Below are 13374 nucleotides of genomic sequence, written 5' to 3' on the forward strand. Positions count from 1 at the left end.
CCCAGGCAGGGCTCCAGGACTCTCTCCTGTGTGACCTTGGGAAGTGTCTCCCCCGCCTCTGGCCTCAGTTTCCCCACAGGAAACTCAGTACTGTGGGGGAGGTGACCTTTAAAATCCATTTCAGGTCTGAAATGCTGTGTCTGTAATTCACTCTTCTTAAGGAGGATGCTTCAGATACAGAAGTGTGGGCAGAGGGGTAGCAGAGGGCCTGGCCAGTCCCCAGGGATGTGAGAGGGTACTAATAGAGTACCAATGGACTCTGAGCTGGTCTTCCTTTTACCAGTAACAGAGAGTGGCAGGAGCATAGGGATGGAGTGCACAAGCTTTGGAGCCAGGCTGCTTTGGTTCACTTCCCAGCTCTACCGCATGCTTGCTGTGTGTCCTTGGGGAAGTTGCTCAACCTTTCTGTGCCTCAGTCGCCTCAGCTATAGAATGAGGATAAGGCTTGGAACGACTGCATGGGTTTGGGGCAGGTGACATGAGTTAATGCATATTGATTGTTTGGAAGAGTGCCTGGCATGTACCGAGTGGTTAATAAATGTTAGCCATTAGCAACTAAAAGTGCAGCAGGCCTGATGTTCCCATTTTGAATATGACAGAGGGCTTGTGGCGGAGGTGGCAGCAGGGAGGTGAAGAAACCTCAACACAAAGTGGTAAGATCATAATAATAGTTAACACACGTGTAGCCCTTATCGGGAGCCAGGCTCTACGCCGCTCTCCATAGTTTACTTATATCAATTGGTTGATGCCTCCCAGTAACATCTATGAAGTAGGTATTACTGTTAGTCCATTTTCACATATAATTGAATTGAGGCACAGAAAAGTTAAGTGGCTTCCCTGAGGTCTTTAAGCTTAAAACCCTAGCAAAATGGTTCACGAGTCTCCACCACACTAAATGCCAGGAGGTAGTTTAATTGTCCTCCGATTAGTTGCAAAAGCCAGTTTATCCCAGCAGAGCCTGGACCCAAGAGAGAGCACCTGGGAATATCAGTGGCCAGGTCATCCAGAGCCACATGCGTGGCTGGGCTGAAAGAGCCCAGCATCCATCCTCAGGGAGGGGAGAGTCCAACCCCAGGCTGCAGTGGCCAGGCCTGGCCCTTAGGAGGGTCACTGGCAGCTTGGGGGAGTCCAGAGGAGAGAGGCAGCTGGGACAGGGTGCAGGGGACAGGGCTGGGAGTGGCTGACCCAGGGGACACATCTCAAGGTGCTTTCCGGGGACAGAGGGGCCAGGCATGTGGACCAGAGGAGGATGAGGTTTGGGACAGGTGGCCTCAGACCGTAAACTCTGAGCAGTGTCCCACAGGGGCTGTGCCCAGTGGCCTCGGTGTGGGGGTCAGGGGAGAAGAGGTGGGGGCTGAGATCACCATCCTGGAGAGGCTGCAGGAGGTCGTCCCTGAGGTTTCCAGCTGAGGTCGGGAGTGGGAAGGTCGAGGCCTGGGAGCTCCCAGCTTCCCTCTTTCCACCTCTTGGCTAGTGAGTGTCTGTGTCCTGTTGGGCAGAGGGTGGACTGTAGTTGGGGAAGGTGAACAAGAGGGGGCAAAAGTGGGAATCAGGAACCCGGGTCTAGCGCCAGAGGAGGCCTCGTGTTGAGAGTACCCCAGCCCCTCCACCCTGCAGCACTGGGCTGGGGGCACGCCGCTCTCCTGGTTCACCGCATTGCCTGAGCAGCCTGGTGACAAAGCAGAGAGCAGGGGGATGGTTAGGCGGGGGCCTCTGCTTGCTCCAGCTTGTTTTTAATCCACTGCAGGGATAAGCATCCCGCACGTCTGGGCATCGTGCGTGCGTGCGTGCGTGCGTGCGTGCGTGTGTGTGTGTGTGTGTGTGTGTGTGTGTGTGTGTGTCCCCGCGCATGCGCATATGTGTGTACCTGCAGCCACATCTGAATCCAAATAAATCTAACTGCCGCTGAATATCTGAATGCCTTTGCAGAACGAGTGTGTGTATGATTATATGCATCAATAATCTGATAATCATATGTGAAGATCTAAATCGCTGTGTGATGCATCTGCACATACCTTTGTGCTGTGCTCTGAGTGTGCCTCTGCATTTCTGTGAAGGTGTGTGGAGTTGTCTCTCCGTCCCTGAAGGAATCTCCACCTTTGTGTATTCCACACATGGGTGTTTGTATTGATGCCTTCAGGTGCGTGTCCTGGGGATAAATGTCTCTCTCTGTGGAGTTGACGTGTCTTTATGCTCTTCTCTGTAGACCTGTTTCTGTGTGTGTGTGTGTGTGTGTGTGTGTGAGAGAGAGAGAGAGAGAAAGAGAGAGAGACTGCCAGTCCTCAAAACACAAACTCCTACTCTGCTTGCCCGCTGCCACCCGCTTGCCCTCCAGAGCACCCGCAGCTGGGCAAGCCACTAGCTCTCCCAGGCCAGCTCTCTTGGTTCTAATAAGTTAAGGTTAAAATGGAGGCTTTATAATCCCATCTATCCATGAGAATCACCTGAAGAGCTTAAACAACACTGTTACCCAGCCCAAGGCATTCCGACTTAGTTGGGCAGGGGTATTTTTTTTTTTTTTTTTGTGGTACGCGGGCCTCTCACTGTTGTGGCCTCTCCCGTTGCAGAGCACAGGCTCCGGACGCGCAGGCTCAGTGGCCATGGCTCACGGGCCCAGCCACTCTGCGGCATGTGGGATCTTCCCGGACCGGGGCACGAACCCGTGTCCCCTGAATCGGCAGGCGGACTCTCAACCACTGCACCACCAGGGAAGCCCCATGGGCAGGGGTATTTTTAACACACTCCTCAGTGGTTGTGCTGAGCAGCCCATGTTGAGGACTGTGTTAAGAGGTCAGAGCTCGTCTTGCGTCCCGGGTCAGGGCTCAGGGGAGGAGGCCGTGAGTCTCCATTTGTGGGCACCCAGTCCTGAAGGAAGGGGATAGTGCTGTTGCCATCTCAGGGGGCCCTGAGCACTCTTCCCTCTTCCCAGGCCTCTTCCTCCAGGAAGCTTGCTTTGTGTCCCAGGGCAGAGGTCTCTCCCAAGAGATGTGTTTCTGGTGGCACGTTGCTGGGAGTACAAGGGCGACGGCCTCCAGGAAGGAGCACCGTGTGTCCACTTAGAGACACAGGCCATGCACCCATTTCCCTCCTCTGGCTTTGTCTGGGCCAGGCTGGCTGTGAGGCAGGCCAAGGAGGAAGCTGAGGTGGTGAGTCACCTTCCTCTCGGCTAAAAAGGCTGAGACCCGCAGAAGCAAAGGTCTTGACTGTGGCCAAGTGCTGAGGCCAGAACCCAGGCCCAGGCCACAGGCTGTGGCTGCTTTTGCCCCTGCCAGGAGGGTCGAGGGAGGTGCTGGGGGCACCCAGGATTGTCCTGGGTGGAAGCCTCCCTGACCCCAGACCCCACCAGGCCTTGGCTTGACATTGTCCTATGTGCAGGAGAGTCAATCCAGGTCTCGGAGGCCTTCTGCCTTAGTAGCTTCTCTAGGCCCTCAGTCTTTAGCATCTGCTGAGAAGCTGTGGGCCCGGCCTTCCTCTCTTCCAGCCGGGTGGGTAGGGAGCACCAGCTCTCTGCAGACAGGGCCTTGGCCTCCCCAGGGATAGTGGAGATGACTGAACCCCTGGCGGACCACTGGTGTCACATGATGCCAGAGGCAGCCTGTGGCCACCAGGTGTATGGAGGGTCCTGGGAGTGGGTACAGAGGCTGAAGCCTGTGCTTGGGGTGCCCAGGGGTGCTGAGGCCAGTGCCTCCCCAGCCTGCCCAGTCCTTCCTGACCCCTGGGGGAGAGGCTGGGCCAGCGTCCCCGTGGCCCCCCTGGGCTTCTCAGAGCATCCCTTGGGGATACCAAAGCCTCCCTCAGTATTTCCAAGTGGGCGCCAAAAAGGCAGAACAGTGGGTAGATAAAACGGACCCCCTTTTCCTTGAACCTTCCTGCGGCTGGTTTTCTTTCGCCTTTTCGGGTGCTCGTTTGTCACCAGATTGAGCTTGGAGAGGCCAAGGGGAGCTTGCTGAGGCAAGGAGAGAGGGAGGGAGGCGTGGGAGGCAGCCACTGGGGGCACAAAGGGCCCCAGGGTACTGGCTGCTCTGCCCGTTGATGGGGGGTGTGTAAGGACTCATGGTTGGGATGCAGCCCCCATGGGCCTCTTAAACCAGGCACCTGTGGGTTAGTGGTGGCCCTGACATGGGCCTACTCAATCTTTTTAATAGTAATTGTAACAAAATATTTTAATTACTGTATCGTATTTCATTGTATGGCTATGCAGGGGCCTATTAACAGTGCCTGCCTGATGGATGGTTGGCTGCCGCGTTTTTTGCTGTTGATGCTATTTTAAATGATGTTGCAGTGAATATCCTTGCCTATGCTTCTTTCTGTATAAGCACAAATATCTCTCTAGGATAGATACCCAGATGCAGAATTGCTGGCTTGCAGGGAATATGTGTTAATGATCAGTTTTAGAAGCTGACCAGACTCTTCCTCTGGGCGTGTGCTGGGGCTCCCTCAGGCTCCCCACTCGACTGCTTGTGCCCTTTCTGGTCCTTAGTAACGACTCGGGCCTCAGAGCCACAGGAGCTCTGGGGGGAAGGTCCTCGAGGTCCGGGCACCTCCTCCTCAGTAGTCACCCTTTTTGTCTGTTGCATTGGTAAAGGCTTTATCCTGGAGGCCAAGTGGGCTGAGGCAGGGTGAAAGGAGGCTATGTTTGTTGGGCACCGGGCTTGGCTGCTGGAACAAAGCGGCCCTGTATGAGTGAGTGAGCTAGAGAGGAGGGCACGTAGCAGCCTGAAGCTAGGTAGGCCGTCAGGCTGGCAGGGCGGCTCAGCGCCGCGGGTACACTCAGTCATCCTGGCTCCTCTCGGTGTGTCGCTCCCCGCCTCTCGGTGTTGTCCTGGCTGCTCTGTCCAGCAGGGGTCTGGCATCGGGGAGGGGGAAAAGGCGGCAGGGGTGAGCACGTGATGCCTTAGGGACAGGTGGTGCATGGGTGGCACGTGTCACTGTCACCCACCTTCCATAGGTGGGAAATTCATCACATGCCCGCACCTGAGAGCAAGAGGGACCTGGAAATGTCCTCTCCAGGTGGGCACGCATGTGCCAGCTAAAACTCTATTCCTGTGGAGGGAGATTTGGGGACACGGTCACCTGCTGCAGAGGAGAAAGCCGTTCAGACCATTCTTGTAGTCCGACGGCGCCCGAGCCAGCGTGTTCCCTGCTGTATCACCAGTGCCTGGTAGTGAATAGGCACTCGGCAGATGCTTGTGGGATAGAAGAATAAAGAACAGCACAAAGGCATGGAGGGGGGTTACCCTTGGAGGCTTTGCTGCAGGTAGGGGTGGGGGGCTGTCGCCGCCCCTCTTAGGCCGCTGGACCTGCAGGATTCATGCCTTTCCTTTCTTTCTAGCCTGTAGATACCTGGGGCTGAACAGCAGCTGCTGTGAGTGAGAGGCGGGCAGCACTGGCCTGAACCTCCTCCTGGGCTGAGAAGCATCATGGCCAGCGTCATACAGGCCTCCCTGGCTGCCCTCCTTCTGCTGCCTATGGTAAGGGCCCAGGACCCTCCCCTCCATCACCAGCTGGAGTTCCAGGCTCACCTGAGCTCCCACCCCAGATAACCTGTGTCTTTTGTGTGCTATCAGCCAAGCTCAATTCACATGGCTGGTATCTCTGCCAGCACCCCCCTGGACCATCTGGCACTTTTGTGTGAACTAAAAAGGGTGCCCCTTCCTCAAGACCCTGTACCGATTTGACCAGAAATTGTTACATAATTTAAAAATCTATTATGATAGTAACATATGCAGCAGCCTTTAGAGTTGTGCAGTACACAACCTGCTCAACTGTATGCAGGGGCCCTCGTCAAGGCTGCAGAAGGCACTTGTGATCCTGGTCCCCAGCTCACTAGTCTCTGGCAGGTTAGAGCTCAGAAGGCTGCTCTCTGCTCATGTCTCTGAGCAAGAGGGATGGGGTGCAGGGTTCCCAGGCATTGGCCCTTGCCCCTCAACCTGGGAATTCTGACCAGCATGGATGCAGCTGTCTTCAGAGCCCTGGATGCCAGTCCTGCCTCTGCCCTGCCTTACTGTGTGACCACAGACAAGCTCATCCCTTTCCGTGCACATCTGTGAACAGTCTGAGCTAGACTGGATCCCTGAGCACTGCTCTTGGCAGCTTGGGATGCCTTGTGCCTGCCTCCACACTTGCCAGCATCCCCTTATGGAACCATCCCTGCCCTGGAGTTCTGAGTTGAAGTGACAACTTTAGGATGCAGCCGTCGTGATAGCATCCGTGGGCTTTGAAGTTACTTGGTCCTACACTTAAATCCAGTATCTGCCACTAACCAGCCGTGTGACCTTGGGCATGAGTTTCTAAACTTCTCTGAGCCTCAGTTCCCTCCTTTGTCACATGGGGCAGTAGATGAGAGTGGCTACTAAGCCCCACGGAATGCTACCACTGTCCTTCACCTGCAGCTCCCAGGCCCCCAGAGGAGAGAGAGGATGAGCTCTCTCACCCCCTGCTTGCTCCCCTAAAGTGCACTTGTAGCCTCGTGGTCTCTGGAGCTGGACTGCATGGGTTTGAATCCTGGCTGTACAGTCTACTACACTGTGTGACCCTGAGCAAGTTTCGTAACGTCTCTGTGCTTAAGTTTCACGTCTGTAGCATGGGAAATGGTAAAAATAGTGCCTGCTTTGTAGTACTCTTGATATATATACGCGTGCATATGACAGAGTAACGCACTCAGTTAGTACAGTGCCCTGTGTGTGCTTGCTAATGATATTATAAGACATGGACACTGAGACCCAGGAAGCGGGTGGGATCTGCCCAGGTCCCACACTGAGTTGGTGGAGGGGAAGAGTCCTCATGGCATCTGTGACGAAGTGGAGGCAGGGCCCCCGCTGGCTCTGAAATCTCTCTGTCACTGTCGTCTTCCTGCTTCTGTCGCTCCCCTTCCCCCACTGCCCCGGAGGCTTAGGTAGCAGGGCTTGTCGGTGAACCTCGCTGTCCCTTCTCACCATCTATCCCCTGTGCCTCCTGCAGGCCAGCGCCATGCACTCTGACTGCATCTTCAAGAAGGAGCAAGCCATGTGCCTGGAGAAGATCCAGAGGGCCAACGAGCTGATGGGCTTGAATGACTCCTCCCCAGGTGAGGAGGGTGGCGGGGAGGGCCACCATCCCTGGCACATCCAGGCTGGCCTTAGAAGTGATGTCCCAGCCTCTGGCCAACTTATAGAAAGCAGTGGAGGGTACAGGTCCCTGGGTCCTTCAGAAAACCCTTTGGGGTGATGGAGCCCTGGATCTGCTCTAGGCAGTGACACTGGGGTTGCCCTCCTTGGGGATGGCCTGCCCCGGATGCCTCCCTCTGGAAGGGGTATTCCGGGTGACTGGACGTGGCCACCTTCACTCCCATGGGAGCTGGGTTAGAGCTGGTGTCTGGGCTGAGCAGTGGCTGTCAGAGAGCTCGTTAGCAGGCCACCTGGGCCTGGTGGTGGAAGGGACACAGCTGTTGCTGGTGGCCGAGCTAGAGAGCACCTGGTCTCCCCAGAGCGTGAGGTGTGGGATCATTCCCATCTCCTCGGCTCGCTCCATCAGAAGGCAGAGAACAAGCCAGCAGGAACCCCAGTCCTGGGCGTGTCTGGTGCTGCTATTCTCCTGGGGCTGCTCCCAGCATGGGGGGCCGGATGCCGCTTCCTTGTGCTGGATGGTACCACGCACTGCAGGACATGTAGTGGCCTTGGCTCTCCCATTAGATACCCCTAACGGCCCCTGATCGCAATGACAGTCCCAAAAGCCTCACTTTTCTAGATGTCCCAAGGGAGTGGCATGGCCCCGGCTGAGAACCAGTGGTCCTGTGTAACCCCTTTCCTCCTAACTCCCCTGCTGTGCAGGTGGGACGCCGAGGCCCATAGAACAAGGGCACCCTCAGCTTCCTGACTCCAGCAGGGCCAGGGAGAGGGTCTGTGTGGGAAGTTGGGGATTTGGGGGTATTGGGCATCACTGGAGGACTCGCCAGACTCTCTCATGGCTCAGTCACTGGAGAGTGGGGTTCTCCGCCCACCCTAGAGGGATCCACTTTCCCCCCCGATGCTCCCCGTTTACAGGGAGCTCTTCTGAGCACCATCTGTTTAAATGCTTGATTAGTCTGCAGCCCAGTTAAATGTAATGGCCCCGCTGGGCTGGGCTCCCTAGCCAGTCAGCTCAGCAGGCATTAACTGTTCATGGAGTCACTCCCAGCCATGCTGGCCTTTCCCTCCAGGTGAGCTCTTGCTCAGCTCTAACTGAGGCCAAAAGTGGATTTGAGGCCTCACCAGCCAGGGAAACTGAGGCAGGGGACCTAGATGGGCGCACAGTTGCAGGAGACTGAAAGAATATCTTGCCCAGGCCTCTTGTCTAGGGGATGGGAATGTGGAGCCTGGAGGGCAGTGACTCTTTAGAACCATGGGAAGGGGGAGTGTCAGGCTCGGGTGGGCCTGGAACCCAGGTGCCCTCCCTCCCAACCCAGGCCCATTGTTCCTGCTTCGCAGGTCTCAGATATACTTGGGATCAAGTAGTAGTAGGAAGCGTCTGTACAGATGGGTCGAGGTGGGATGTGGGGCTGGGACTGGGTCGGCAGGCATGCAGGTGAATAGCACCCGCGGAGTCCCGGGCAGGGAGAGGACAAGACCCCCCCACCCCCGCCTTCCCCCCAGGGGCATCTAGGCAGAGGTGTGAGCATGAGTGAGGCAGATGGAAGGATGGATACCAGCCCAGGAGGGGCAGACCAGTGCTGCCGGGAGGGGCTCTGACCCCCAGGCATGCTCAGGAGAGGACAATGAAAGGAATTCTCTGTGGGGAAGCATTCATGGAGAAGGTGGTGTTTACATCAGGTCCTCGATCCTTAGACCTGGCTGTATGTCGGAGTCACCAGGGAGCTTTGAGGAAAATGTACCCAGGACACAATCCAAAGCAGTTAGACCAGAACCTCACTCCATTGGAGTCACTGTGATTTTTTAGAGGCTCCCCAGGCGATTCTGCCGAGAAACTAGGCTAAGAACCCCTGAGTTAGGCCCTAGGGAGGAGTAGGCACTTGATGGCAGGTGAGAGCTGAGGGATGGATGACTGGGGAGAACGTTCTGGGCTGAGGGAACCACGGCAGCAAGAGGCGGGTGGGGGAGGGGAGTGAGTCCGCCCCTCGGTCTGGAACCCTGAATTGGAGTTGGTGAGGCTGGGCTAGAGGGACGTGTGGCTGAGGGCCCGGGAGCAGGTGTCTGTGTGTTGCACGTCTGCCGCCGCTGGAGTCGGAGGTCGGAGGGGACAGCAGTGGTGGCTTCCCCTGAGCTGCCACGCCTCCCGCTTTCCCCAGGACCCCCCCTGGACCTCCCTCTTCTAGCCCTTCCTCGGGGCCCCTGTGAGTCAGGTCACCCCCAAACCTGAACCTGGTCAAAGGACCCCAAGCCTGTGGAAGAATTTCACTGACTCATCCACCTGCTCATTCATTCGCTCACTTATCCCCTCACGCTCTCGTGCACTCATTCAGCTCACATGACGAGCTGGGATCTTAGGTGTCCAGCCCGGGCGGAGTGAGGGCAAAGCCAGGGGTGGGGCCTGCCGAGCTTCTGGGAGAATGTAAAGATGCTGATGGCCACGCCCTCCCCACACCAGCGTGATTGGCATTTGGACAGGGGGACTTGTTGAGAGTACGTGTTAAAAGCCCCCCGACGATTCTAAAGTGTATCCAAGTTTGAGAGCCACTGGGTTGGCCAGAGAATAGCCTCTACCAGGGTGCTTATGTCAACTTGGGCCAGAGAGCAGCCCCCAGCGTCCAGGCAAACCTGGCTGGGAGCCAAGAGTCCAATCTGACTATAAGCAAGAATCAGCATTATGGTATTAATACCTGTGCTTGGGGTGAAATGAGAGAGGCCAGCCCTCCTGCTGTACCCCTTCTCTGCACCTCCCCTGCCCCTTCTGTCCCGAGCACATGCACCATGCACAGAACGCTGGCCAGGGGTCAGCCGATGTCCCGGAAACACACTTGAAAAAGAAAATCTGTCAGCTTGTCCCAGTGACTGTGAGTGTGTATTCACAGCAATGCTTGTATATATATTTTTATGTATTTATATATATATATATTACTTGTATGTCCCCATGATCTTTTAAATCCCATAAAGTGAGTGCATTGGAATGAAGACACTGATCTGTTAGAGGGGAGGTGTGTCTGTGGCATGTACATGTGGTTGAGGGGATGGTGAGGGGTTCCCAGGACGGCACCTGCATCCCCTCAAATCCATATCCCTCACTGATCCTGGGACCTCCACCGCAAAGAGAACATGGGACCGTAACGCATATAGGGGCCTTCAGAATGGAAGCCGAGGGACAGAGATATGCTAGGGAGGGGCACCGGGGCTCAGCAGGCAGCTGAAGGGGGTAGAAAATATAGGTAAGATAGCGGAGAGTGAAAGCAAGCTTTCTGACTGGGTGGTTTTGTCCACAGCGTCCCTGGCGGGTTTTAAAGATGTTTATTGGGACCGTTGTTGAGGTGATATATTTAGTGGTTTTGTCCCTCGTTCCAAACTCCTGAATGCTAAACAGAACTTGAGACAACACCAAGTCCGGCTGTATCATGGGATGCACGGAGAGGCTGAGGCCAGAGTTGGGCATCGCTGGCCAAGTCACACCGAGGGCCAGAGCCAGCTCTGGGACAGGACCCAGGTCTTCTCTCCCAGCCAGGGAGGGCCCTCTGTGCTGCAGTGCTCTTGTGCCTAGAGAGAAGCAGAAAGGACTCCTGTGCGTGGGAACCAGCGCCTCCTCTCTGGAGCGTCCCCAGACCCACACAGGGCTCAGGCACTGCCTGCTGGGCTGGCCGCTTTTGTTCTCCCGGCTCAGCCCGGCCAGCCTGCCTGTCCAGGGTGAGTCCTGCCAGCACGTCCTCTTTGTGGGACTGCGGGCTTGCATCAGTCTGGAGGCCTTCCCTGCGTCTAAGTGGGCTGTTCAGGTGTGGTCCTCCTTGGGGGTCCCACGCCCCATACTCTGGAGAAGATGGAAGAGGGAGGCCTGAAGCGGCCTTGGCAGGGGCAGGACGGAAGTGGCTTGGAGGAGAGACAAGAAAGCCTGCTCATTGCTATTCTGACCCAGCGTCTGAGGCCTGTCCAGGGTGCAGAGTGTGTACCCTAGCCCCCAGCTCCACCCTCACCAGAAGAGAGGCCTGAAGGAGGGCGGGGGAACCACTGCAAGGCTGGGCCCAGGCTCCCCATCCTCGGAGCAAGATCAGCTTCTTGTCTGTGCCTCCCAGCTGCTCTGAGAACGAACAGGCCCCCAGCATGGGGAGGGGGCGGGGTCTGTAGGGACCCTTCCTCTGTGGAACTCGCTCCCCAAATCTGACAAAGGGTTCTGTTTCTGTCCAAACCTGTTTTTTTTTTTTTTTACATCTTTATTGGAGTATAATAGCTTTACAATGGTGTGTTAGTTTCTGCTTTATAACAAAGTGAATCAGTTATACATATACATATGTTCCCATATCTCTTCCCTCTTGCATCTCCCTCCCTCCCACCCTCCCTATCCCACCCCCCTAGGTGGTCACAAAGCACGGAGCTGATCTCCCTGTGCTATGCGGCTGCTTCCCACTAGCTAGCTATTTTACGCCAAACCTGTTTTTCTTTGGTCCGTAGTTCTCAGACTTAAGCCTGTATCAGAACCTCCTGGAAGGCTTGTTAAAACCCAGATTACTGGGCCCAGCCCCAGCTTCTGACTCAGTGGATTTGATGGAGCCTGAGTGTCTGTATCTCTGGCAAGCTCCCAGTGGCGCTCCTGCTCTGGGGTCTGCACTTTGAGAACCACTGACTTCCAGAGGGGAGGGCTGCATCTTTAGTCCTTCCTCCACTCCCCCAGCACGGAATTCACAGCTGGTCCTCAGTTTATGGATCAGTAACATTGGCTGTGAAGTAAATTTCAGTAAATTGAATCATTTTTTACCCGTGAATCGCATGCCGAAATGAGGGGCTTGTTGTAACAATACGCAGGCATCCTCAGGCAGCTTCTCAAAGAGAGGACTGCGCCTTTGTTTGAGTCCCCTTGGCGCCCCTGGTCTCACGAGTTTTGAACACTGTGTGGAACTGGGCAGAATCATCACCATGACAACCCGAGATTAGCTCCTTATTTTGTTCCAGTCGGGGCTAATGGCTCTTGCGTTCTCTCTCCATTCAACCTGCCCAAGTGGTCTTTTCCCCTCCTGCTGTCACAAGGCACTGCCTCTCCTTGGCTGCTTCGTGTGTCAGCATCTTAGTGGGAGCAGCCCCGGAAAGTGTGCCCAGCATTCTCCCTCCGAGCGGGAATCCCCTGGTGCCTGAATTCCTCCCATCGAGTCCCATAGAGGCTTTCGGCGGGACAGACTGAGCCAGGAGGGCACAGGCAGGCTTCGTGTAGAATTGGGGCACAAGGCGGGTAGATCGGAAGGCTTGGGGTGTCAGAGTGGAGAGTTCTCCCCGGGAAGAGGACTGGTTCTGATTTCCTCTGCACGGGGAAGAAGGGGACAGGAACTTTCTCGACCCCGCAGCCGTGTCTGATGCACTTGACCACCTCCTCCTTGAAGCAGGCTTTCCTGCTGCTGTGTCACCAACGTCTTCTGGTTTTCCTTGTATTTCTGGCCACCCCTCCTGAGTCGTCTTTGCCGGCTCCTCTTCTGAGTGGTGGCATCTCTTCTGTTGGGGCCAGGCCCTAGTCTCTTCTCTTTTTTAATTCTCAAATCTGCGCCTTCTCACTGGACATATCATCCGGGTCCACGGCCCTACAGAGCATCCCTGTGCCGACCGCTTCCCGTTCTCTTCCTCCAGTTCCAACTTCCCCACTGAACGCCAGAGATTTGTCTAACTGCCTATTTGAAATCTGGCTTCACTTGGCTCTTCGCATCATCTCAAACGAAACATACCCCAGATGACGCTCTTGAGTTCCAGCTTGCCGATTCCCTCCACCACTTGCTTCTCTTCCAGCCCTCCCCGCTGTGGCGAGTGGCTCAGCTAGCCAGCCATCTGGACACTCAAACCCAGGTGCCATCCTTGGCCCCTCTCTCCCGTTTAGTGCATCAGTCACGGTAGCCTAGACCATGCTGCGGTAACAAATGAACCTTAACATCTCAGAGACTTAGCACCATAACATTTCCTGCTTGCACACGTCACCAGCCAGCGTGGTCAGCAGAGGTGGGAGGTGGAGTTCGACTCTGCCTGGTCCTTCAGAGATCCAGGCTCCTTTCATCTCGCAACACTGCCACCCTCGATATGCGGCCTCCAGGGATGCTGCAGAGAGGGGAGAGAGAGAGAAAGGGGATGGAGTCTTTTAGGGATGTTTTTGAGACCTGTTCATCACGTCCCCCCTCTTCCCATGGGTGAGCACTCAGTCACGTGAGATGGATGAGCACCAGTGCTCCCTGGCACACTCACCGGCTGGGTCCAGCCAGCGTGTCACCAAGTCCTGTCAGTCCTGCCT

At 55.9% G+C, this 13374-nt stretch overlaps 1 protein-coding gene across 4 annotated transcripts in view; it reads left to right on the plus strand.

The window, feature by feature from the left end:
- The first annotated feature begins 5345 nt into the window (after positions 1-5345).
- The window catches only part of ADCYAP1R1 (ADCYAP receptor type I), a 40141-nt gene continuing 32112 nt past the window's right edge, over positions 5346-13374 (plus strand). For all 4 annotated transcript variants that reach the window (XM_082632617.1, XM_082632618.1, XM_082632619.1 and 1 more), the window contains exons 1-2: positions 5346-5471; positions 6961-7066. In XM_082632617.1, coding sequence (XP_082488743.1) covers positions 5421-5471; positions 6961-7066 — 157 coding nt within the window. In that variant the 5' untranslated portion in view covers positions 5346-5420. The remainder of the gene's footprint in view (positions 5472-6960; positions 7067-13374) is intronic.

The sequence above is a fragment of the Mesoplodon mirus genome (assembly GCF_964341445.2).
Source record: "Mesoplodon mirus genome assembly, chromosome: 9".
Taxonomy (NCBI): Eukaryota; Metazoa; Chordata; class Mammalia; order Artiodactyla; family Ziphiidae; genus Mesoplodon; species Mesoplodon mirus.